Below are 23,287 nucleotides of genomic sequence, written 5' to 3' on the forward strand. Positions count from 1 at the left end.
AAACTTAAAATAAAAAAAAACAATAAAATAAAATAAATGTAGTCATTAATCATTCTTGGCAAATCCTCATCTAGACCTTGGCTGAAATTAACACAGAGACCTAGCTCTAAAGAAAAATAAAGAGTTGATAAAGCCCAAGTATGGTTGATCGAAATAAAATAATTGTCTTCCTCTTTCATATTAATTTATTATTGTAATTAATAATTATATTTATACAACATCAATTAAACAGCTAAAGCCCAAGTAAAATATGACAAATAAAGTAATAAAAATATCCTGAGCACTAACAAGCACACACATACATGAACAAGTCCCCTGTATTTTGAATACAATAATTATTTGCATAATTGAAATCAATTAATAATTATCATATTGAAATCTTATAAGTTGATGCAAAACATGATAACATTCACATTAAATATCTATCGTCAATTGATTTATTGGGTGAGTATGTTTGAGCATTTCATCGAACGAGAAATGGGCCCCTCACCTTACTGATTGGAGAGGCCGTCAATTGAACCCACTTAGTTTATTTTTTATTTTTTTAATAATCTATATATTTAATTTTTAGATCCAATTAATTAAAAAAATGATCCATCTAGTCACATAAAAAATTTCCACTCCATCATTATAATAAATTGAAAAGCACTTCATACTCCTCATATATAATATATCTTGAAGGAATTTTTAACCTTTGTTACCTAAAAAAATTATTTTATTTTTTACCGTAGCACTATAATCCTAATCCTAAGATAGTTTACTTGAACTAATAAAAAATATAAGTCCAATTAGTGCATTGACCTAACTAAAGTGATTGTTCTAGTCAAAATGGGTTAGCTGTTAAAGCATTGATACCCAAATTATTTCATTAGTGAATTAATAATATTAAAAATGAGAGGTGATATTTTATCGATACAATGGCATAATATTAGAATTTAGATATTTTATAGATGCGGTACATTAAAAATGCTGAGATAATTTGAAAATTCCATGGCAAGTTTGCGATTGAGTCCGTTACTTATGTGGCCCGGCCCAGGTTTAAGGCCTGAATAGTAAGTAGGCGACCTTAAAGACGAGCAACTTCGCTTGCCGACTCATTATTTGGTGCCATGGCCGACGGCGGAAGAGCGAGGCCGAACATCCTGGTGACCGGGACGCCGGGGACGGGGAAGACGACGACTTGCTCGCTCCTCGCAGAAGCCACCAACCTCCGCCACATAAACGTCGGCGAGCTGGTCCGGGCGAAGGATCTCCACGACGGCTGGGACGAGGAGTTCGAGTGCCACATCATCAACGAGGATCTGGTCTGTCTCTCCGTAGCCCTAAACTTCGTATTCATCGTCGATACCCTATATTTTGCTTTTGAGATTCCTTTTCGTTGTCCTTCGTTCGCGATCATTCGATGACTAAAGTTGCAATTTTCTCTAGTATCTCAGAGGAGAGTGTTCGATCGAATCTTTCCTAGTTGTAAATTGACGATTAGAGACAAACTAACTGTTAAAAATACGATGAGATGGTCAAATTTGATCACGGAAGTAGGTTTTGATGGAGTAAGTGTGGAAAATATTAGAATATGAAAGATGGCTCTTTTCCTATTGTTCTCACTATTTTTGCACATTGACCTTGAGTGAGCGTTAACAATAATGTGATTTCTCACTGGCTTCCACTATCTGATTCTTGGTCTTATTGTTCTTCATACCATTTGGTTATCCTTATGCTCTCTATTATTTGCATTATACGCTGGTACAATTGGTGTTCTCAGAAGAAAAAGGGTAGTGAAAGTAACACCAAAAGAGAAGTCACTTAAACTTCTCCAGATCAAGTCTATGTATCATGGATTTCTGCGTTGTGGTGCGCAGTAGCTTTTCCAAGTTTGTACATTTAATTCTTTTTGCTGGAGAAAGCTATAGCCGATCATCTCTCGTTTCATGCTAATAGTGTTGAGAATTTAATCAAGTTTCTGATGCTTTGGATATATGTTCCATAAATATGGGAAATGGGCAAAGCTAAAAAGAGGTGCAGATGATGAATGTAGAGTAGAAACAAGAAATGAAAAGAAAGAAACTGGAGTTAATATGATCTCGTAGAGTTTTACTGCTCAGTATCAAAGGTTTCACTTTGAATCTCAATATGCAAACAGCAAAACTGCCAAGCACAAAGATCGAGCAAGCCCTAACAGTTGGCACTAACAGTTGTTGATTAAGTGTCGAATGATCTCCGCTCGTCGTGAATTACTAATTGATCTTACATGTATGATTAGTCACAATCGTGTTATGTCAACTTTATCTAGTCCACAAACTATTATCTGTTTAATCATGTCTGCATGGCGCCATGGTCATTTACTAATGTGCACTCTTTTCAAAACTTGATATTTCCGAACATCTTAATTGTTTTGGTTCATGTTAAAGTACTTGTTCATTATCTGATTAATTTATAAGATAGTTTTAATTTGCATAGCCATCTGAAGAAGCCGGAAAAGGGGACAACTACAAATATATTTCTAATTTTTTATGGTATTTTTTTCTGCAAAAAGGTTTCTTGGATCTTTCAGATCTTCATAAACCTTCCTTCATTGTTTGCTTAATCCATGTGTTATTTTCAGCGTGTAGAAGTATTTTATGCTTCCAAACTATCCTATTTCTAGTTTACAAGATCATTTTCAGATATATCACCTTTTTCATTTAACAATAAAGCCTCTTACTGTCATAGTCAATAACTGTTTCAAATTATGGCAATGAATCATCATGAACTTGTTTTCGTCCGAGTAAATTAAATTGTTACCACACCTTCACTTAGCACACCATTGGATTGGAATTTGAGACGTGAATCATCAGAAGAATTAGAGCAGAAGGTGATATTCATAAAATTAATTGTAGCAACACACAGTTGGATGATCTACTGTCTTCTATGTATGATATTTATCTTGCTTATGATGGAGAGAGCAATTGTTCAGTGCGTCCCTTGCAGACCACTTTTCCTAAGCTTCATTTGAATGTTCAAATCAATTAGTCTCATGGTGCATTTAATTTGCCGACTGTAGGTCTCATGGTACATTTAATAAGCTGACTGTAGTTTGCAGGTGTGCGATGAAATCGAGGATAAGATGGAAGATGGTGGTAACATTGTGGACTATCATGGGTGTGATTTTTTCCCAGAACGTTGGTTTGATTGTGTGGTGGTTCTTCAGACTGACAATTCTATTTTGCACGACCGTTTAAGTAGCAGGTATTCCTTCCCGTTCACATCTTTCATGAACATAAGAAGTGCTATGTTTCCATTTGATTCCTCTTCAGAAAATCTGGTGATAAACACAACAGATTTTCCTACATCACAGTTCTTAGTTTCCTAACTTGTATTTGTCATTCTTTAACCGCCCACAGAGGATACATGGGTCCAAAGCTGATGAACAATATCGAATGCGAAATCTTTCAAGTCCTACTAGAGGAGGCCAAGGCAAGTTATGCCGAAGAAATTGTAGTAGCATTGCAGAGTGACACTGTTGAAGATATTAGTAGGAACGTAGCCAATCTGACCGAATGGGTGAATAATTGGACTCCTCGTTGATTCTATTAATTCGATATGGTCATTGTAGCTATTACTTCCGAGTGCAGCTATTCTGTGTGACATAAAGCTGAAGAGTGATTAGTTTGGAAGGTTAGTGACCAAATAAATGTTGGTCCCAAGAGTTTGTAGTTTGTACTTGTGATATTTGCTATTTATTTAGTATTTTGCTGTCAATTTACGATGTTTTTGGCTGTTTAAATCTTTTCTTACTAAAATTTCTCAGTTTTGAGAAAAAAAAAAGTGAATTAATAGATTTGTTGAACAACTTAGTGGATGTTAGAAACACTTGTGACTGTAATGTTTATATTATCTTGTCTTGCAAGTAGGACTATTGGTAATATATTGCAAAATAATATTTTACTCGTGTGTGATGCTAGGAATAATAGAATAGAGAGAATACTTTAGAGATTGGTTTTTGACTGGGTATGAAAAAGCTGTACTTTGGATATATATATATATATATATATATATATATATATACATACAGATATATATATATATATATATATATATATATATATATATATATATATATATATATATATATATATATATATATATATATATATAAAGTTTAGGGGTTGAATTGTAATATTAAGTATAATTTTTTTTTGATTCTTATAATTCACTTAATTTAGAGATGATTAATTTGATATTATGAAAATTTTTCATCGGCGATCAACTTCAGCATAAGGTGAAATCCATCGTCTAGTGGCTCCATACAGTCGATCTTATGATCATTTATAAAAAAATAAATCAAGAAATTACAGTTGATCACGACGGATAAGATATTTCCTCGGCATCGTCATAAAAAAAATAATAAATCCCAGTTAGTCTCATAGACTCAATCCCTGGGGGTGGCCGGTCCGGTCCGGAAGTTTCCCACTGACCACCAGGGTAAATCGGGAAGCGCATACGGCGGCCAATACAGATGCCTAACATCTTTTGATTGCGTTCCCCATTTGGAAGAAAATTCTTGCAAATACACTGTAGCTGGGGATCGAATCGCGAGTCTCTGGGTCACAACCCGGATGTCCTATCGTTGCACCATTGCTTCGGGGACCTTGGCATCGTCATAAACACTTTAACCTTGGGAGCTAAAATGAATGCAATTATGCAAAATGGGCTGTGAAGTTGGGCTGACTAAAGAAACTTTTGGCCCAATAAAATTGAACACCGTCAACAGCCTGCCAAGGGTTTTTATCGTGACTGGTATTTTGGGCAGCCGAAGACCTCGTCGAGGGGACTCTCGGTCCGATCCCGATAGTGCCATGGCGACGTCGTCTAGATTCGCCTTCTTCCTCTTCTGCCTGTCACTCCTTCACTCTACCGCGCTCTCCGACCTCGTGATCTCGCGAGTCGATCGACGGGTGAGCAGATCTGTTTCTCTCGCCTTGCTTTTGGCGGATCGTTGGTTGACTAGGATTATTTTGCCTCGAATTTGATCGTTGGATTACATATAGGTTGAATGTGATGCTCTTGTTACTGATCTGTTTCACGAAAATATATTGCTTTTTGTAGAAGAAAAACTTTGTGATGTGGTAGCTAGGTGAACGTACGAGGTTTGAAGAATGGAGTGGTTGTTGGATTACCTTTCTTCTTCACTCGGTGCGCATCATGACGTATATTTGATGGGTTAGTCATCGGGGTGTCAAAAAATTTCGAGTTTGAATTTGTCCTAGTGTATAATTTATCGCGAGTTGAAAGAATCTTATTTCTGAGCATTTTGTATACTTGGAAGCTGTATGCCAATGGATGGGCTAGCTCTCTCCATCTTTGGACTGACAGAGATCTGTTTTAAAATGTTTAATCGCAGTGCTTTGGTGCTGTGACTAAAAGGAAAAAACGTCTTGAATTTGTTATCTCTCTGTCGTAAGCTTCTTGTTGTTTTGGATCGAAAGCAAGCAGAGATCCAGATAAGTTAAATTAGATGCCTTGGAAGTTATAGGTTAATATTATTAGAGTTCTCGATGTGAGATACTATTATTATTATTAATGAAAATCAGGCTCACAAGCAATGACATTATATCAGGCAAGATGAACTCAGTCACATTTCCTGGTAACTGTAACCATGAAATTGATTATTAGTATTTCTTGAACTTTTTTAGTGGAATCAGTGGTTACATATAAGTAGGAGAAGGTCCTTTACATTAAGATTGTCCAATAGACTCAGATAGATTTGGAGCAGTATTTTTGACCAAGTTCAGTGTGAATCTGTAGAATCAGATCAATCACTCAAATGACTGGTCTAAATTGTTTTGATATGATGAAAAGTTAACTTGAAAATGATTACCGAATAGATGAGATTAGTCACAACTTATTTAAGTAAGACTAACTGATTCTTGTTGTTCTCTGACTAACTATTTTGTTCCTCACTACAATGACGCACTGGCAGATGTATCACTTGATAAAGTTACAAGTCTAAGTCACTAATATTTATTGATAATGTCATCTTTTCAGGTCTCGAATTTTTCATGAAAAACTAGAAGTTTTCTTCATTGCAATATGCTTATACAGCAGATGGATGTGTGCTGATTAAAATATAAAAATTTATTGTTTCTTTTTGCAACATCCTCTTGTTGTATAATTGTTTTACAACAGATTTTGTTAATCTTCTTGTCAATCTTATATGAGGACACCACAATTTGTTTCATGTTTGAAGCGCTTTTGATTACATTGATCTTATGTGGTTGCATGCTTGTTTAGTTCTTCATTTTAGCTTTAGTGCCCCTTATAAATCATTGTCTCTAGCTATGATTCTGAGAGACAGATAAGGTAATAACTAATAAGGCCGGTTCTGCTTTGTCATAGATATTCTTGGACACTTAACATTGTTTATCCTTTTTGGTTCCTAGCCTTATTTTGTTCTATATTCATGTTTCTTGCCACCTTCGTATTTCCCATGAATGAAACATCTTTTTCCAACAGGTGGATTTGACTTCCCATGTTGTACGGATATTGTCCTCGTTAAAGGTAATTGATCACTTCTCTACATATTTTTCATGATCTTTATGATACTGATTGGGATTTTGTTGTACCATTTGATATTTACAAGTTTTTGCCAGCTATTCTCTGTGAGAATTGCTATAGTTTGTCTTTATTATTTTCTTGTTTTCAAAACCTAGCCATTTCTTTCTACCATATGCACAATATTTCAAAGTTAAAATTGAGATAAATTAGTAGCCATTTCCATTGGTTTTTATATCTGTATTATTAGGTTGAGTTGTCGATGTGAATGAAATTCTAAAGAATCACCATTTCAGAATAATCTCTGTTGACAATTGTTCTTGTTGATTCTTGTGTTCCAAGATGATTTCTCTTTTAAGAATTATTAAATAAAAGAATCATGATTCCAACTTCTAAAGTTTTAGCCTAAGTTTTAGAATTCATGTCTCTTAAGGTAGAAAGGTTATTGTCTCCATTGAAATCATTCTGTTATGTTAAAAATTCAACCGACGAATTGGTTATCCCCTTCAATCATTCTAAAGCTTGTTCTCACTGTTATACTAATTAGATTAGCATTGCACTTCCATGGATGAATGTATTTTCAACAGCAGTGACCTCAACATAATGCTACTGTTCCTCGAAGAATCAAACACTTCTATTGGATATGTGATCAATATGAAATTCACTAGCACTACCATAAACATATCTTTTTTTTGTCTGTGCTTAGATCCCATGAAACTAATTCGTAAGTCCTGTTTTTTTACTTTCCCAGCATATGCTAAAATGCCTTTTCCTGCATGTAGATTTTCTAAATTGTGAAAGCAATGTGAATGCAACTATACAATTTGCTAGTGTTGATACTAGTTTTTAAAATTTTAATTGGTAAAAATATTTTTATCAATTTGTACAAGTCAGGTTATGCAATACTAGTCTCAGGAACTATCAGAGGCTCTGCTAATTTGTATCAAATGTTTTCTAGGAAAAACTTTTACAAGAAAAATGAATTATTTTCTGTTGTTGGGATATGATAATAAAATATGTTAGAAAACATTTTTTTGTGTTTGCTGCAAAGGAGAAAACATATTTGGTCCGGAGAGGCCTGGTTGAGTCAGGTTATCTGGTCGGTTGATCCGGCTGGGTTGGGTGAGTTAGTCAGCCTAGTTGGGTTAAGTTGGTCAGATAAGCTGGTTGTGCCAGTCAAGTTGGGTTGGTCAGATATTTGGTCCGGAGTGGTCTGGTTAAGTTGGGTTGGGTGGGTTGGTCAGTTCAGTGGGTCGGTCCACTTGGGCCCGTCAGTCTGGTTGGTTCAGTTCAGTTGGGTTGGGCAAGGCCGGTTGGTTTGCTTTGGAAGTATGGATCAAGCTCCTGATGCAAAAATGTTATTTCATACATAATGCTTTATGGTAAATCATTTAGTTATTGTGTCAGACTCCCTGGAAGTATGGAACCTTGCCTGCAAGATAAGAGATTGTTTCCCTGATTCCCTTGCTGCTTGTGTCACAACAAACAACCATATAGTGATTTCATGATGCAGTGTGAAAATGCAAACGTTAGTATAATTCAAAACATTTGCTAGCAAAAAATTTTAGGAGAAAGAAGTATCTTCAGAATATTAACAAATTTACTATGACATGATAACATTTTGTCAACCCATTTGAGATAATCCTCCTTTCTTAGTCTCTGGGAATCATGGGTTTCACAAATCAATTTAATTAGGTTTGTGAACATATATTTTCTTTTTTAGTTTTGAGGTTCTGGAAATGATTTACACATTGATGTCTAATCTGTTTATTTATTTATTTTCTCTTGCTAGGTAGAGAATGTTGGTAATGAAATTGCATCAGAAGTTTTGCTGGCATTTCCTAATATGCAAGCAAAAAACTTGGCAGCTATTAAAACATTTTATAGTGAAGGAAAAGGAAAAGAAAAGGGTTCTAGTGTTAGTCTTCCTACTACACTAGTTGAACCAAAAGGAATGCCCCAAGAGTTGACTTTTTATTCTGTGTCCTTACCTAAAGGTTTAGGAAAGGGAGGAGCTATTACTTTGGATGTGCTTACTGTATTCACTAATTCTCTGCAACCATTTCCTGAAGAAATTACTCAAGCTGATGTGCAACTTGTACTCTACCAGGATAGTGCCTACTATTTGTCTCCTTACAAAGTGAAAATGCAGACTCTTGGTATTAGATTGCCTGGTGGAAGAGTTGAATCTTACACAAAACATCCAAATTCAAAGCTTGTTGATTCAGAAATTAGATATGGCCCATTTGAAAACCTTCCTGCCTTCTCCTACTCTCCTATAGTTCTTCATTTTGAAAATAATAATCCTTTTGCAGTTGCACATGAATTGTTGCGTGAGATTGAGATTTCTCATTGGGGTAATGTTCAAGTTACTGAACACTATACTCTTGTCCATGGAGGTGCCCGAACAAAGGGAGGATTTTCCAGGTAGATTTCTGCTGCATTGCTATTTCTGTTTATAGTTGATCCATTTAAATTTTGTTAGTGAAATTTATTTTATCCTTTTTCTACAGGCTCGACTATCAAGCCAGACCGTCAATAAGAGGGGTTTCATCATTTAATCATTTAATTTTTAGATTGCCACCACGGGCACATTCTATATATTACAGAGATGAAATTGGAAACATTTCAACCTCACATTTGTGGGGTGATTCTAGAAAGGTGATCTCTCATTCAGAAGAGCCGCCATGTATGCGGGTCATTGTAAGATTAGATTAATTTTATGGCATTCATATGCTCTTAAATGAGATTCTGTTATCTCTGCAGACACAACTAGAAATAGAGCCAAGATTTCCAATATTTGGTGGTTGGCAAACATCATTCACTGTTGGCTATGGTTTACCATTGCAAGATTTTCTATTCAAGTTGGATGGAAAGTATATGCTCAATATTACATTTGGCAGTCCTATGGATGAGGTTGTCATTGACAATCTCATCGTAAAGGTAAATTAATTTTCTATTCTATGTTCTCATGCGGCATTTGATTTTTAACATATTGCAGATTGTTGGATGTGCTGTCTTTATTTTTAGAGTGTCAAGAACTGAAAATACCTGATGATTAGTGTTTTATGTTTTTAACTGAAATACCAGATGATTATTTTACAACTTCATGGAACTTCTAAGTATTTATTAAAAATACATGAAATATTTCGAGAGCAGATCTTGGTGCTTTTGATGAGACTTAGTTAAGGGTTTGATGAAATTACTTCCATATGTAAGTAATCTAAAAAACATTCTGTGTATTATAAGAAAGATCTGAAACCTTGAGCCAAGTCGGGATTTCACTCCCCTGTCGGCTCGAGATGGTTCTGTGTGCCAATCACGTGCCGATGATGTGTCAAACACCATAAGAGGAGGACAAGGGGAAGAAGATGAGGAAGAACTTGCTTCGATTTTGGATGTCTAAGAGGAGGAAGAAGGGGAAAAGAGAGGAGGGAGCAGAAGAAGGGGAAGGAGATGAATATGCTTTGTTTTGCATCTCTCTGGTTTTGTCATGCCCCACAGTTTGGGTTTCATTGCGTCACTCAGGTTGCATCTGCGTGTTGGCGTTAAAAGGAGGAAGAAGGGGGAAGGGGAGGCCAGGTGGAAGGTTTAGTGCCGTGGTGCAGGGCTGTTCCACGTGCTGGAATTGGCGGGCATAACAAAATGTTTCACTCGTGCCAACTGACACAGAACCAACTTTAAATACTGATAATAAGTCATCCAGTCCCTAGTTGAGTTGAGAGTTTGGATTAATTTCAGAGATGGGTCCAGTTTTGGCATCTAATTTTGAGATATTTTGGTCTAGACTCTATATATTGTAAGATTGGTGGAAATACATCAATCAGAATCCTAGTAGCATTCCTAGACAGGCTGAATTTTGCTGGTCTTTATTGTAATCAAAGAAAACCTAAATTACTTTATTGATTATTGATGTAAAAATAGGCAATGTCTTAGATGACGTATTGTTGAAACAATAGTTGTTAAACTTGGTTGATCCCAATAAGGTTCAGGCAGGATCAGCAAGAGCCAATCCAATTCTTACCAATATCTCAGACATCTGTCCAATCTGGAATCGTAAAGAATCAATGAAAAGTGATTGAGATCCCGCTAAAAACAATTGTAGGAATTGAAAGATGTCTGGCAATATTTATTCAAAAAATGATCAATTTTAGTAGGATTGGAGGATCTGGTCTGGAGAAAAGATCCATTCACTGCTGGATTTTCAACAGCAATGTGGTTCAGTATGGGAGAAATATGAACAACTAACCCAAATTGCCACCAATAGAAATAAGTGTGTTTGGTATGCAAGAATAGAATGAATAAAACTAGGAACACAATGGAATGAAATTAAAAATGATTCATTCAGCTCTTTTATTTTGTTTTAATTATGGAATGGTACAATATCATGTGATTCATTGTATGTTTGACGTATTTTTTTTTCTTCTTTTAATTCATTCACCCAATTTGACTTAATTAGTCTATTGGGTATGTTTTGAGTGCCCAATATGCCTTGTACTTTTGAGATACCCACCTTGGTCGATCCACCTTACTTGCGCAACGTTGTTGGTCCATTCAACACATTTATCATGTTCAATGGCCTTCCTTATCTCACTCAATCAGTGTGAATGGCATCTCTGGCTTGATCCATTTGCCCGACATGACCGTCTTGATCAGTCAATGTTGCTAGATTGGCCTTGTTGGGTCATGTGATGCTCAATCGACTCGAGTGGTTCATCCTGAATAATCAGATCAATAATCCCTGTTAATCACCAACCTACTTAGCTTGAGTGGTCGATCAGCCTGCTCCTCTTGACTGATCCCCCTAGTTTTTTTGGCTTGACTAACCAGATAGATCTGTATGACCCACCCAAATCGGTTGACCTCATGATTCACTCATTCTATTTATCTTTATTTCAGTTATGAAATGATAATTTGTTAAGTTGTATTATATTTGATGGAAGTGGAATGAAGCTTTTCATATTTTAAATTATGGAATGGATAGAATGGAATGAGTCATTCATTGAAATGGATGATTTTACTTCAAATTGTTCATCCAAAGAATTTAATTAAATCCTGAAGGGAGTGAACAATTCCCACTTCATTCCATCCCCTCTATAAATCAACAAGGCATCCTTTCTTTGTCCTCACGATTTTGTCAATTTTTTTAGCTGAAAAGATGATGTGGATTTTGAGAATGTTGCTCCAACTTTAGTGAAATCTTTACTAGTTGAAGTACACTGTTGATATTTGAGATCACTCATCTCAGAGTTGGATTTATTAGTACTAATAAATATTTTTAGTTGATCTTGGTGTTTCGCTTGGATTAGAAATCTTAAATTAAAGTCACTGGATGCAGATTGTCCTTCCAGAAGGTTCAAAAGGAATTATTGCTGCTGTTCCCTTTCCTGCAAAACAAGCCGAAGAGGTTAAGGATTCTACCTTGAATTTTAATGACATATATTCATCCTTAGCCAGAATATGATGAAATGATTTTTCCTTTTACAGATTAAATATTCCCACCTTGACATTGTTGGAAGGCCCGTTTTAGTCTTGGAAAAGAATAATGTTGTTCCAGAAGATAACATCTATTTTCAGGTATGCTTTGACATTGGCAATCCAGTATTAACATAGCCTAATCTAGTAATCTATTCGTCAATTTGTAGAAACCTAATCTTTTGGTTTGTGGTAAACTCAGAGATTGTTTTGCAAGTTTGATTTGATTTATTTAGATATCATCATAGATGCATATAGTTGTTGCATAGTTTTAACACAACCATGTTGATCTGTTGTTTCTAGAAAAAAAATCTGGCTTGAACCATATGTTGCCATTGATCTTAAAAGTAACTCCTTTGCTTCGGTAAGAATCTGAGCTAAATTTTATGTTGATGCTGATTTGAGAGGAAACTCCTTTTCCTTTGTATATCCAGTTTCACAAATTGTCATCAGCAGATCTGTGCCTCACGAGTCTTACCTTTATGATTTTTATTTATTTTGCCAAAGACTCCTTATGTTTTATCATATATCAGCAAAATGTGGAATATAGCTTAAATGAGATGCAAATTGGTTTTGAAGACAATATTCACCAAAAATAAGCTCTGAAAATTCATATAAACTCTGCTCTTACGTGTTTAAAGATAATTTTTCTCTAGCCTTGCTCCACTCATATGGTTGCCTCATTACTTGGTTTACCAGATATTGAGTCAACCAAATAATGTTGCATATATTGACTCCTGATTTCCTGCATCTCTCTACTAATTGGGGAATTCTATTGATTACAAATTTATGATGTTTAATTCACAGAATTTGCTAGTTTGTTATTATTGTGTGGTAATATCACTGTTGATTAAGTGTCATTAAGTGGATTAATGGATCTCATTTGACTTTTAGGTCTACTACCAGTTCAGCAAGATCTCATTGCTAAGGGAGCCAATGATGCTAATTTCTGGCTTTTTCCTCCTTTTTGTTACTTGCATTGTTTACATTCACACTGATATGTCAATCTCGAAGTCTTCCGCTTCATATATTGCAAAAATTCAATCAGAGGAGGTATTAAACTTTTTTTATTTCTGCATCTTGTCCTCATGGAGTTAAATTCATAGAAACAATTTCTCTTTGATTGGGGTAGCAACAACATGATTTACATTATGGATAGTTTTATTCATATTGCAGAACAAAGATTCTTAAGTTCTGTGTTTATATAATAAGTAGCAAATTTTATAGCACGAATGTGAGATACAAGATGATGATAATAACAATAATTTAAAAATATTCTTTTGTTTTGGAGTTAAAAGGAATCTTATATTTTTGAAAATTTTCTTAAATGCTATGACATGGAAAAAAATATTTTCTATACTAAATATCCCTCTTTAAAATGTCTAATTGAATGTACAAATTGATTTATCTAGTTGTGCTTGTTGGGATCTAGATCCTGCATAGGAACACTAAATGAAATATCATAGGTTTGATCCTGCCCTAATTCAGATCCGATATAGGATCTGGATCATGTAGGTAGTTTGGACTGTAAGATTGTAAGATCGGGATTGCAATCTTTATTACTATGGTTACATTACTATGGCATCCATCTCTCACCAGAAGGGAAGCCTCCACAAAATGCAGCATAGATGTTCCTAAACCTAAATTGTAGCGTCAGGAATTCTCTAAAGAAATTGCATCTAGCAAGGCGATTTAGGATTGATGTTATTGTTTATATGATTGTTATACTTACCTTCTGGTTGAGAGTTTAAGCATGATATCTTGGATCACTTTTTTTGGTTTTTTTATTCTTGATGATGCTGTTATGTTATGAGGAAGGTTTTAATCGCTAGGATGACCGAGCTAAAAATATCTGGATAACCTAAATAAATTGGAATTCCTGTCTTTATTGTTTATTCTTATCAAGTATCAAGAACCAAGGGAGTAAGTTATTTTTTTCAAGTGTAAATTTTCAATAAACAATTCAATTTTTGTTTTGAATGATACAGTGATAGATATGACTATCTCTTACCTTCCTAACCTGCTACTCTTCTTGATATGTATTGTTTGTTTCTAAATGTTTAACACAGATGCATATTCTTATTTTGCTTAACTACTTAGGTCAATTACAGAAATAAAAAAAGATGATTGTAATGTGTACATTCATAACTTGACATCAGATATCTAAAATCCCCCATGCCTTCATGTCCCGGAGGAAGCAATGTATGACTATGATTAAAAGTGAAGGGACTGTGTAAAGAAGAAAAGATGCATAGCGTTTCCTATCCAGAATGTAGAGGGTTTTTATTCCAAATAGAGACTCCACAAGTTATTCTCACAACCCAGGATTAGTACTTACTGCTATATAAAAGATTTTAATGAACCAGAACTATACTTGGATTGTACTTGCAAATGAGATTTAGATTATTTTCATGTGGGGTCGAATCATTAACACAATAATTTTTGTCTTTGTTGGCATGTATTGATATTTGGTTTGCATCTTTATCAGAGGGTTTGTCTTTGATTTAGTTTTCAACTACTCTTACTGTTATCATTTTAATCCTTTAGACCAGTTATTACATTTCCTCTCGAGTTTCTTTTGTGGTCAATTGCTATGTTTAAATGTTTCAAAGTTTTTCTCAGTTGCATTATGTCATTTGATTAGGCAGTTCCACATATTAAACACAATTCTTTTATACTTTTTCATATTTTCTGACTATCACAGTTTACAATATCTTCTCCAATGATGCCCAAATTGAGGTGTGCTTTAATTTGACGACCATATTGATTTTGTTGCAGGTGCAAGCAACAGTTCAACAGGTGCTTAATATCATCAACCAATGTTTAGCAGTGCATGAGAAGCTGGAGGCCTCACTAAGAGATCTCTCAAGGACAGGAGATGTCCAGTCTTGTAAAACACTTCGTAGGACAGCTGATGCACAGCTGAAAGAATTGGTCAAGGAGTTGAAGCCATTGACAGCATTTTTACACCATTCTCCTCAGGCTTCCCATATATTACCAAAGGTAATAGCATTTTTTATTTATAAACATGCAATGTGGACTCTTCCTTCTCGTATAAACTATGATGGTGTAACTTTCTCATAATGAAGTGGTCTCGGGAATATTAGAGTTGACATTTGACGCTATTAAAATATTACAGTCAAGCATTGGTTTAATGGTGGCTAAACTTTTCATACCTGTGCTCGCATTGAAATTGGTCAACTAGTTCATATGTGTAGAGAATGAGAATGAAAAAAAAACAGTTACAACAACAACAACAACAACCAAGTTTTATCCCACTAAGTAGATCGGCTATATGGATCTTTTTTACGCCATTGAGCTCTATCTCCTATTATATCATCATTTATATTTAAATAAATTTTATCTTGTTTGTATTTCCTTCACAAAGTCTTTTTTGGTCTACCTCGCCCTCGTTTGATATGCGTATTTGTCATAAGTTTAAGACCGCCTAACTCGGGACCATTATCGGTCGTCTAAGTACATGTCCGTACCACCTTAAACGTGTTCTCACGGAGTTTTTTCTCAATAGATGCAACTTCAACTTTCTCTCTAATGCTCTCATTTCTTATTCTGTCCATCTTCGTATGTCCACACATCCTCTCTTAACATCCTCATCTCCCGCAACTCTCATATTTTGCTCATGTGCTCGAGTCATAGCCCAACATTCAGCGCCATATAACATGGCAGGTCTAACTGCCGTTTTATAGAACTTTCCTTTAAGTTTTAGAGGCACTTTACGATCACATAAAACACCTGATGCTCTCCTCCACTTCAACCATCCTGTTTGTATTCTATGTAAGACATCTCTCTCAATCCCTCCATCGGCTTGCAAAAATGATCCTAAATATTTAAAACTCTCAGTTCCAGACAACTCATCATCTCCTATTTTAATACTTGTCTCATTACGTTCAATATTGCTAAACTTAAATTCCATATATTCTGTCTTTACTCTACTAAGCCTAAAACCTTTCTCTTCTAGTGTTTCTCGCCAAGATTCTAATTTAGCATTTACTCCCTCACGTGTCTCATCTACCAATACAATATCATCTGCAAACAACATGCACCATGGTACGGTATCTTGAATGTGTCCAGTAAGTTCATCCATGATTAGTGTAAAAAGATTCTTCACATTTGACCTGAAGGTTTTAAAACCTGACATGCGTTTGATATTATTTAATCATGAGAGGATGAGGTGCTTACATAACCATGCCATGCAGCGGAACTGGGGGCACTCGCCAGTTGAAGTGGCTGGGAGAGTGCCCTATGTTGTATGCGTTCTGCGATCACTTTTTCCGCTGAGATGGTTACACCTGGATATACACCAGCAGTAAGTGCAAGAGGATGGGCCTCGAATGTAGAGGAAGCCTTGCTACCAAAGAAGCCTACAAGGTGGAATAATAGTTCTGAATGGTTTCAGTTACCTCATGCTAATATCAACAGAGGATCCATATTTGTCATGCCCTATGACTTCGATGTTAAGGTATTTGAAAGATGGGAAAGCTCTACTTTATTATTAATGGCTGACAAAAATATTGAGGATGCAGAAAATAAAATCCTGTACATAGAAAATTTGCTGGGTGAATCAGAAAAGAAAATGTTCATGACTTGGAGGATGAGTTATCCGACAGAATATGAAGCATTAAAATCTTCTGCATTAGGACAAAATGGAACGCAGAATATCCTTAATCAAATAAGGATGATATTCTTTCTTGAAAATCCCAAAGTTGGCACTACAGATGAACAAGATGCTGCATACAAGACACTGAAAAGCCTGGTTTGCAATGAAATGACAGATAAGGCTTTATTTAGATATATGAATGATTATTTTCATTTAGCATCTAAATGTGGCAGGCCATGGGCAGGTGAAGAATTATCTTCTGAATTCTTTACTAAAATGCCTAGGACGCTGGGTGACAGAATTGAGAAGGCGTTCAAGGAAAGGCATCCTACTAACACGGTAGGAGTATCTGCCCGAATTGTGTTTACAAAAAATTACCTTATTGATATGTGCCAGGAAGCAGTCTTCCAAAGCAGACTGAAGAAGATGAACTTCTGCAAAGACACCTCTGTCCATGGTGTCTATGGAAAGGAGAAAATGTAAAGAAATATGGTGCGCGCAAGAGTACTACCTACAATGGTAAACCTCACAAATCCCATATAAGAATAGAAAAGCAGAAATACTTGGCAAAAAGAAAAAAGGATTGTAAGTGTTTGTATGCCTGTATTGATTAATTTATGTGAGTAAGGTGGTAGAACCGCACCTTCACAGGCAGCTAGGTCATAGCCAGCAGCTCCCTCGGTTTTCCTCTGAGGTAAGAAAGCCAAAGGATGTGACCTGAGTACTTTCAGTGTAGGAGCATCTTCAATCAGTTCTGATTCTGGAGGCTTCCTTTATTTGCCTCCTATAATCTCTGGCATTTCTAAGGTATCTTCTACCTGCTGCAGAATCATGCTGAGAAGTATTATATGCAGGGGATTCCTGTAAAGTCATAACCTCAAGAGAAACAATCTGATTGTCTTCATTTTCAGATACAGAATAAATATCCGATCTATCAGATTCATCCATCCCAACCGAGACAACCTCCATACCATCATCTAGCTGAAGGGATTCAAGAATAGATACCCTATGCATCAACTTCTTAGGGTTAGTGCATTCAGATGCATAATGACCAATTTCTCCGCAAGCAAAACACTTACAATCCTTTTTTCTTTTTGCCAAGTATTTCTGCTTTTCTATTCTTATATGGGATTTGTGAGGTTTACCATTGTAGGTAGTACTCTTGCGCGCACCATATCTCTTTACATTTTTCTCTTTTCCATAGACACCATGGACAGAGGTGTCTTTGCAGAAGTTCATCTTCTTCAGTCTACTTTGGAAAACTGCTTCCTGGCACATATCAATGAGGTAATTTTTTGTAAACACAATTCGGGCAGATACTCCTACCGTGTTAGTAGGATGCCTTTCCTTGAACGCCTTCTCAATTCTGTCACCCAGCGTCCTAGGCATTTTAGTAAAGAATTCAGAAGATAATTCTTCACCTGCCCATGGCCTGCCACATTTAGATGCCAAATGAAAATAATCATTCATATATCTAAATAAAGCCTTATCTGTCATTTCATTGCAAACTAGGCTTTTCAGTGTCTTGTATGCAGCATCTTGTTCATCTGTAGTGCCAACTTTAGGATTTTCAAGAAAGAATATCATCCTTATTTGATTAAGGATATTCTGCGTTCCATTTTGTCCTAATGCAGAAGATTTTAATGCTTCATATTCTGTCGGATAACTCATCCTCCAAGTCATAAACATCTTCTTCTCTGATTCACCCAGCAAATTTTCTATATACAGGATTTTATTTTCTGCATCCTCAATATTTTTGTCAGCCATTAATAATAAAGTAGAGCTTTCCCACCTTTCAAATACCTTAACATCGAAGTCATAGGGCATGACAAATATGGATCCTCTGTTGATATTAGCATGAGGTAACTGAAACCATTCAGAACTGCTATTCCATTTTGTAGGTTTCTTTGGTAGCAAGGCCTCCTCTACATTCGAGGCCCATCCTCTTGCACTTACTGCTGGTGTATATCCAGGTGTAACCATCTCAGCATCCTGTGGAGGTCTATAGGAACTAATTGCAGATTCATTAGTAGATAAGACCTTTTCAATATTCTGTAATTCAGGATAATCATCAAGATGATTAATTTCATAACTACTTTTAAAGGATTCTGAGTAAACCATGGAGCTTTTGCTGCTTTCACAATCATAATCAGTCTCGTATCCTGCCACGAAGTCATCATCCTCAGACGAAATTTGTTGTTGTAGGAATGATAAAATTATCTCTTCCTCCTCTTCTTCTCCCACCATGCTTTCTGGACAAGAACTTGGTTCGATGTCCACAGCTGCCAATACTGGATAGTCATCTGCAGAATCATCCAGAATTGTTATGACAGCAACTATATGTTGCTCATCATCTGTCTCATCATCATGAGCATTGTAGTGAGGTGGTTTTGATGAGGACGCCATTTGGTAGTTATTGAATTGAAGCGTCTGACTGCCATCATAGTTAGAAGAGGCAATTAATGATGAAGGTAACATGGGAGTAATTACCCTTGATGGCCTTAAGTTCCATGAAAGCCTTTGGAACTCCTTGGATGACTGTTTTGAAGCATCCAAAGCTTTAACACCTTTTGATCTTAGGTATTCTGCTACCTTGCTGACTTGGAATGCAAATCCAACATTTGGGGTGTTGGACAATCTTGCAGTAATACTTCTGGTGATTAGTAGATTAGCTTCGGCTTCAGTCCATGCTTCATAACCACGAGTCTGTATGGAAATCTGTATATGCCTATAGAAATCCTTTATAGTCATCATTATATCAGGCATAATGTAAATTAATTGATTTCCTTCTGCTAAGTCAACTTCCATAGCCGCTATGATACTTCGCTCATCAGTGCTCCAGCGAGTATCTCTGAAAACAATTAGTGCCATAGTTCCAGCATACCTTCTATGAAGTATTTGGAAACGTACCTGAAGTATACCCATATGGATATATTCTAATTCAGCTTGAGCAAGGCGCTCAAATGAGTCTTCAACAATGAATGTTCGATCTTGTTGGTCTGTGCCTGTGACCAACATCCTTTCTTCCGCCCTGAAATGATAAACTCTGTGATGTATAGTGTCCCGGCGGGTCATATATAATACTTCTGCAGGTACCGTCCGTGCACGTTGTTGCATTGATCTCCTGAGCTCAGTCTCAGGATTCATTATAAGGGCTAGGGTGTGCTCCCTAGGTTGCCTTCCAACGATAGTTCTTCCTATGTTGGCAATACTCCGACCGACTCTCTGTGCTTCATATCTGGCATGCGCAGCCCGTCGGTAGTCTCTAATCTGATCTTCCACAAGTGGTGCTCCAGGAACTCTATTTGCTGTAGTCACTTCAGTTCCCGTGATGGATGGAAGATATGACCTCTCAGAAGTCATTTTGAAATTTCTTTCAGGATGTCAAAGGGGTTTCTGTATACTTTGATGGTCCCCTTATTCTTCTGAAATGATGCCCCTTGAGGACTTAGATGAGTCCTGTTGAGTTGCTCAATTATGGAGAGAGATCTTGAGCAAGGGCTTTGTCTCTTTTGAGCTCCGCAACTTCTTGCCTAAGCTTAATAACAGTGAAGAGTATAGAGTTAAGTTGTCTAGAAAGAGATGCTAGGTTTTGTACCGTCTCCTTCTCTGTTATACCCACACCGCTTTCTGGCCAGCCTTGAGATGTAGCACCAATTGCTTCTTTGTATTCAGCTGAGTCCTTTAATGGGTTCATCCCATAATGGACTCCTTCAAGAGATGGATCAGCTCCTCCACTTTATCAACTTTCTTTGATAGTTCTTCAGTAAGAGCTTCCGTCTGCCTGTTGATGAACTTAGGTTGCTCACTGATTTTAACAACCAGTTCCTCAACGTCCTCCTTAGATAAAGGTCGTCTTGTGAGATAATCTTGCCTGAGATGCAAGATTTCTGTCTTCAACAGGTCTTGCTTGGCTAACAAGTCTTTTAGATCAGCTCGCTGTTGCTTTACAATTTTTGCAAGTTTAGGAATTTCTTGCAACTGCTGCTCCTGTTCCTGCAATTTAGTTCGTAAATCTAAGAATATGTATGCAGTTTTGTTTGCTTATAGCAAAGAGAGCTTTATTGCCCAAATCAACCCTGTATGCAGTAACCTTCAGGTTATGAGCAAAATCTGCCTTTGAAGTGGATTCTAGGTTTAAGTAATCCAAATTTTTTCTTTCGTACCAGTGATTTTTCCACAAATTAAACTGGTTTTCAAATTCTCTAAGGTCTGAGTTCATGCAATTTTTATGACAAGATTTAAAATTAACAGAATAGGTTTACCTTTCATAGGATGCTTACCATTGCTTCTTATTTTTCTTCTGCTTTGTACGTCTTACCAGGCATGTGTAATTCTTATGATTCTTAAGAGGCAACTATCATGCTAAGTATAACAAGTACTTCACGTAGTTCTACTTTCCTGATGGAGGATACTAGAAGATCTCCGAGTTTTGACACGGTCTGAACGCCCTCCTTGGCTAAAGCGACCTTAAGCAAACAACTCCTCTGCCTTCCCAACTCCATTTCTTTAGAATGTAGATCATTTTTCTTCACCATACTTAGCATTTCAAGAATACCTCTTCAGTTTCATGAAGAATAATATACCTGTTCGACTTATAGAAGCATTAGAGTAATAATAACAAGTATAGGCAGAGCCTAATAAGGCCCCTATTCTTAAGGTTTTACCCCATCAATGCCATATGAACTAACTCCCTTATTCACAAACCTTAGCACTCTGATACTCAGAAAAGTAAAGGTAAGCACAACAAAGAAGAAACACACCACACAAGCAGTTAACAAAGACTTCACTTATTTCAGATGAAGTTACAAAATAATACTTACAGGACCTTGTTTTCTACTAGAAGACTCGAACACTTGAGCTCCTTTCAAAAACGTCAAGTGAAATAGGCAGAAGGGGTGATGTTTTTCGTGCCTGTAACACTATGAACTAACTCCCTTATATAGAGTGCGGGAGTGAAGAGTCTGGAGACAGCCAGATTCTCTTCTGACTCAGCATGTGCTGTAAAGCGACATAAAGTACCCACTAAGAAAAGATAAGCATGTGCTGTAAAGTAGCACTACTATAAAGTAAGCACTCATAAAGCTAGTACTATAGATAAGCTTTCGGTGGGGTGAGTGACATAAAGCTAGTACTATAGATAAGCTTTCGGTGGGGTGATAAGATTCTTTGGGCCCACCATGTCCGCCTAGTCATCTTGTTGGTGGAACAATCCAGAGTCCTCAGGAGGGTCATCTATCTCAGAGTTAGCCCAATCCTCTTCATTTAGTACTTCTGGTTCATCAATTGGGTCTTCGTCTTCAGGAAACCAAGGCTCATTGTTGTTGATATTATTTGCCATAACGTTATCTACCATAAGCCTTTGTTGCACATAATTTTCAATCAGATCAGCCCAGTACCATACATGACAGCGGTTATCCGCACATTTGTAGAATCTCCTTCCAGGGTTCCTACTGGTATGGGATGTAAGATAAGCTGCATCCTTTCCACAGGCGCATTGAAGAGCCATAGGCGGCGCCATAAAGTATACTGGAATACTTTTAAGAAGCATTTTGGATATGCAGGCAGCCAACCTTTTTTCTGCTTGTAAATTTTCAGTTCTTCCAGTGACCTCAGCAGTAGCCTTAAGAAGAGGTATGAGCGAAGGATGCTCAAACCTTTCCATTATCAGGGCTTGAACAAGCCTTGATAACTCATCAGCTAAGAGGTTTTCCTTTCCATCAATATGTTCAAAGGAAACCTTAATACCGCAACCAGAAATATAATCTGAGAGAGTCATCCATCTTATTCTGGACGGTTTATGCTCAGAACACTTCTCGTAAAATTTGACAATAGCTTTACTGTCAGTCCTGATAATCAATTCAGATTTGTCAAGGTAATAGATCTTAAATTTTTCAAGACTTAAGATTACCGCCTGAATTTCAGCATCAATTGCACCCTTGATAGGATTGAAGCGTCCACTAGCATAGGCGCAAATCTTTTCCTTCATTCTTGTTTCGCTCTTGTTAAGCTTCCACTTGCAAATCCCTCCCCAGCCTTCCATGCAACCATCTGCTTCAATAATCATTATTGCATTTTTAGGGGGAACATCTAAGTCTGGAAGTTTGCAAACCTGATCTTTAATTTGCCTTATTATCTTCAAGTCTTGTTGGTTAAGCCTTCTTTCTCCTTTCCCTGAGGTCTTTGAGTATAGAGGCCCTAGAATTTTTCCCAGGTTTGGGATATATGCTCTGGCATAATTGAGAATACCCAACCAGCGCCTTAAGGCTTTAAGCTCAGTAAGACTTTCTTCCTTTGTGTCAAGGATTTTCCTTATAATATGCTGCTGTAATTTGATTCTTGAATCTCCAATAATTGCACCAAGGAATTCCACCTGCCTGACACCAATCTTCATCTTCGTTGGGCTTAGAATGAGTCCATTAGCCTCGCATATAGAAATCAAAATCTTCAAATGCCCTTTGTGGGCTTCCTTTGTCTCAGAGAATACCAGAATATCGTCCACATATACTGCTATGAAGGCCTCAGTACCTTTGAAGCAATTATCCATTTTCCGCTGGAAGATAGCTGGTGCATTTTTAAGGCCAAATGGCATAACCAGCCATTCATAAAGCCCATCAATAGCCCAGAAGGCGGTCCATGGAATTGATTCCTCTGCCATAGCTA

General features: G+C 36.6%; 2 protein-coding genes across 2 annotated transcripts in view; both read left to right on the forward strand.

The window, feature by feature from the left end:
* The first annotated feature begins 1,109 nt into the window (after positions 1-1,109).
* On the forward strand, positions 1,110-3,738 carry LOC141812163 (adenylate kinase isoenzyme 6 homolog). The gene is made up of 3 exons (XM_074700203.1): positions 1,110-1,304; positions 3,080-3,225; positions 3,381-3,738. Exons 1-3 carry the CDS (start codon positions 1,110-1,112, stop codon positions 3,562-3,564), a joined length of 525 nt encoding a protein of 174 aa, XP_074556304.1. The 3' UTR covers positions 3,565-3,738.
* A 1,065-nt stretch (positions 3,739-4,803) lies between these two features.
* The window catches only part of LOC141833052 (dolichyl-diphosphooligosaccharide--protein glycosyltransferase subunit 1A), a 36,440-nt gene continuing 17,956 nt past the window's right edge, over positions 4,804-23,287 (forward strand). The window contains exons 1-9 of the mRNA XM_074720448.1: positions 4,804-4,934; positions 6,493-6,537; positions 8,324-8,958; positions 9,045-9,192; positions 9,298-9,474; positions 11,870-11,938; positions 12,019-12,108; positions 12,901-13,059; positions 14,785-15,009. Of these exons, the coding sequence (XP_074576549.1) occupies positions 4,836-4,934; positions 6,493-6,537; positions 8,324-8,958; positions 9,045-9,192; positions 9,298-9,474; positions 11,870-11,938; positions 12,019-12,108; positions 12,901-13,059; positions 14,785-15,009 (1,647 nt within the window). The 5' untranslated portion in view covers positions 4,804-4,835. The remainder of the gene's footprint in view (positions 4,935-6,492; positions 6,538-8,323; positions 8,959-9,044; positions 9,193-9,297; positions 9,475-11,869; positions 11,939-12,018; positions 12,109-12,900; positions 13,060-14,784; positions 15,010-23,287) is intronic.

The sequence above is a fragment of the Curcuma longa genome, chromosome 1 (genome assembly GCF_044706935.1).
Source record: "Curcuma longa cultivar G26 ecotype Majalengka, Jawa Barat chromosome 1, ITB_CL_G26_1.1, whole genome shotgun sequence".
NCBI lineage: Eukaryota > Viridiplantae > Streptophyta > Magnoliopsida > Zingiberales > Zingiberaceae > Curcuma > Curcuma longa.

Coding starts and splice junctions, on each gene's coding strand:
- LOC141812163 (XM_074700203.1), top strand. CDS start 1,110: ATGGCCGACGGCGGAAGAGCGAGGCCGAACATCCTGGTGACCGGGACG. Junction 1,305..3,079: donor ACATCATCAACGAGGATCTG/GTCTGTCTCTCC, acceptor TGTAGTTTGCAG/GTGTGCGATGAAATCGAGGA. Junction 3,226..3,380: donor CACGACCGTTTAAGTAGCAG/GTATTCCTTCCC, acceptor AACCGCCCACAG/AGGATACATGGGTCCAAAGC.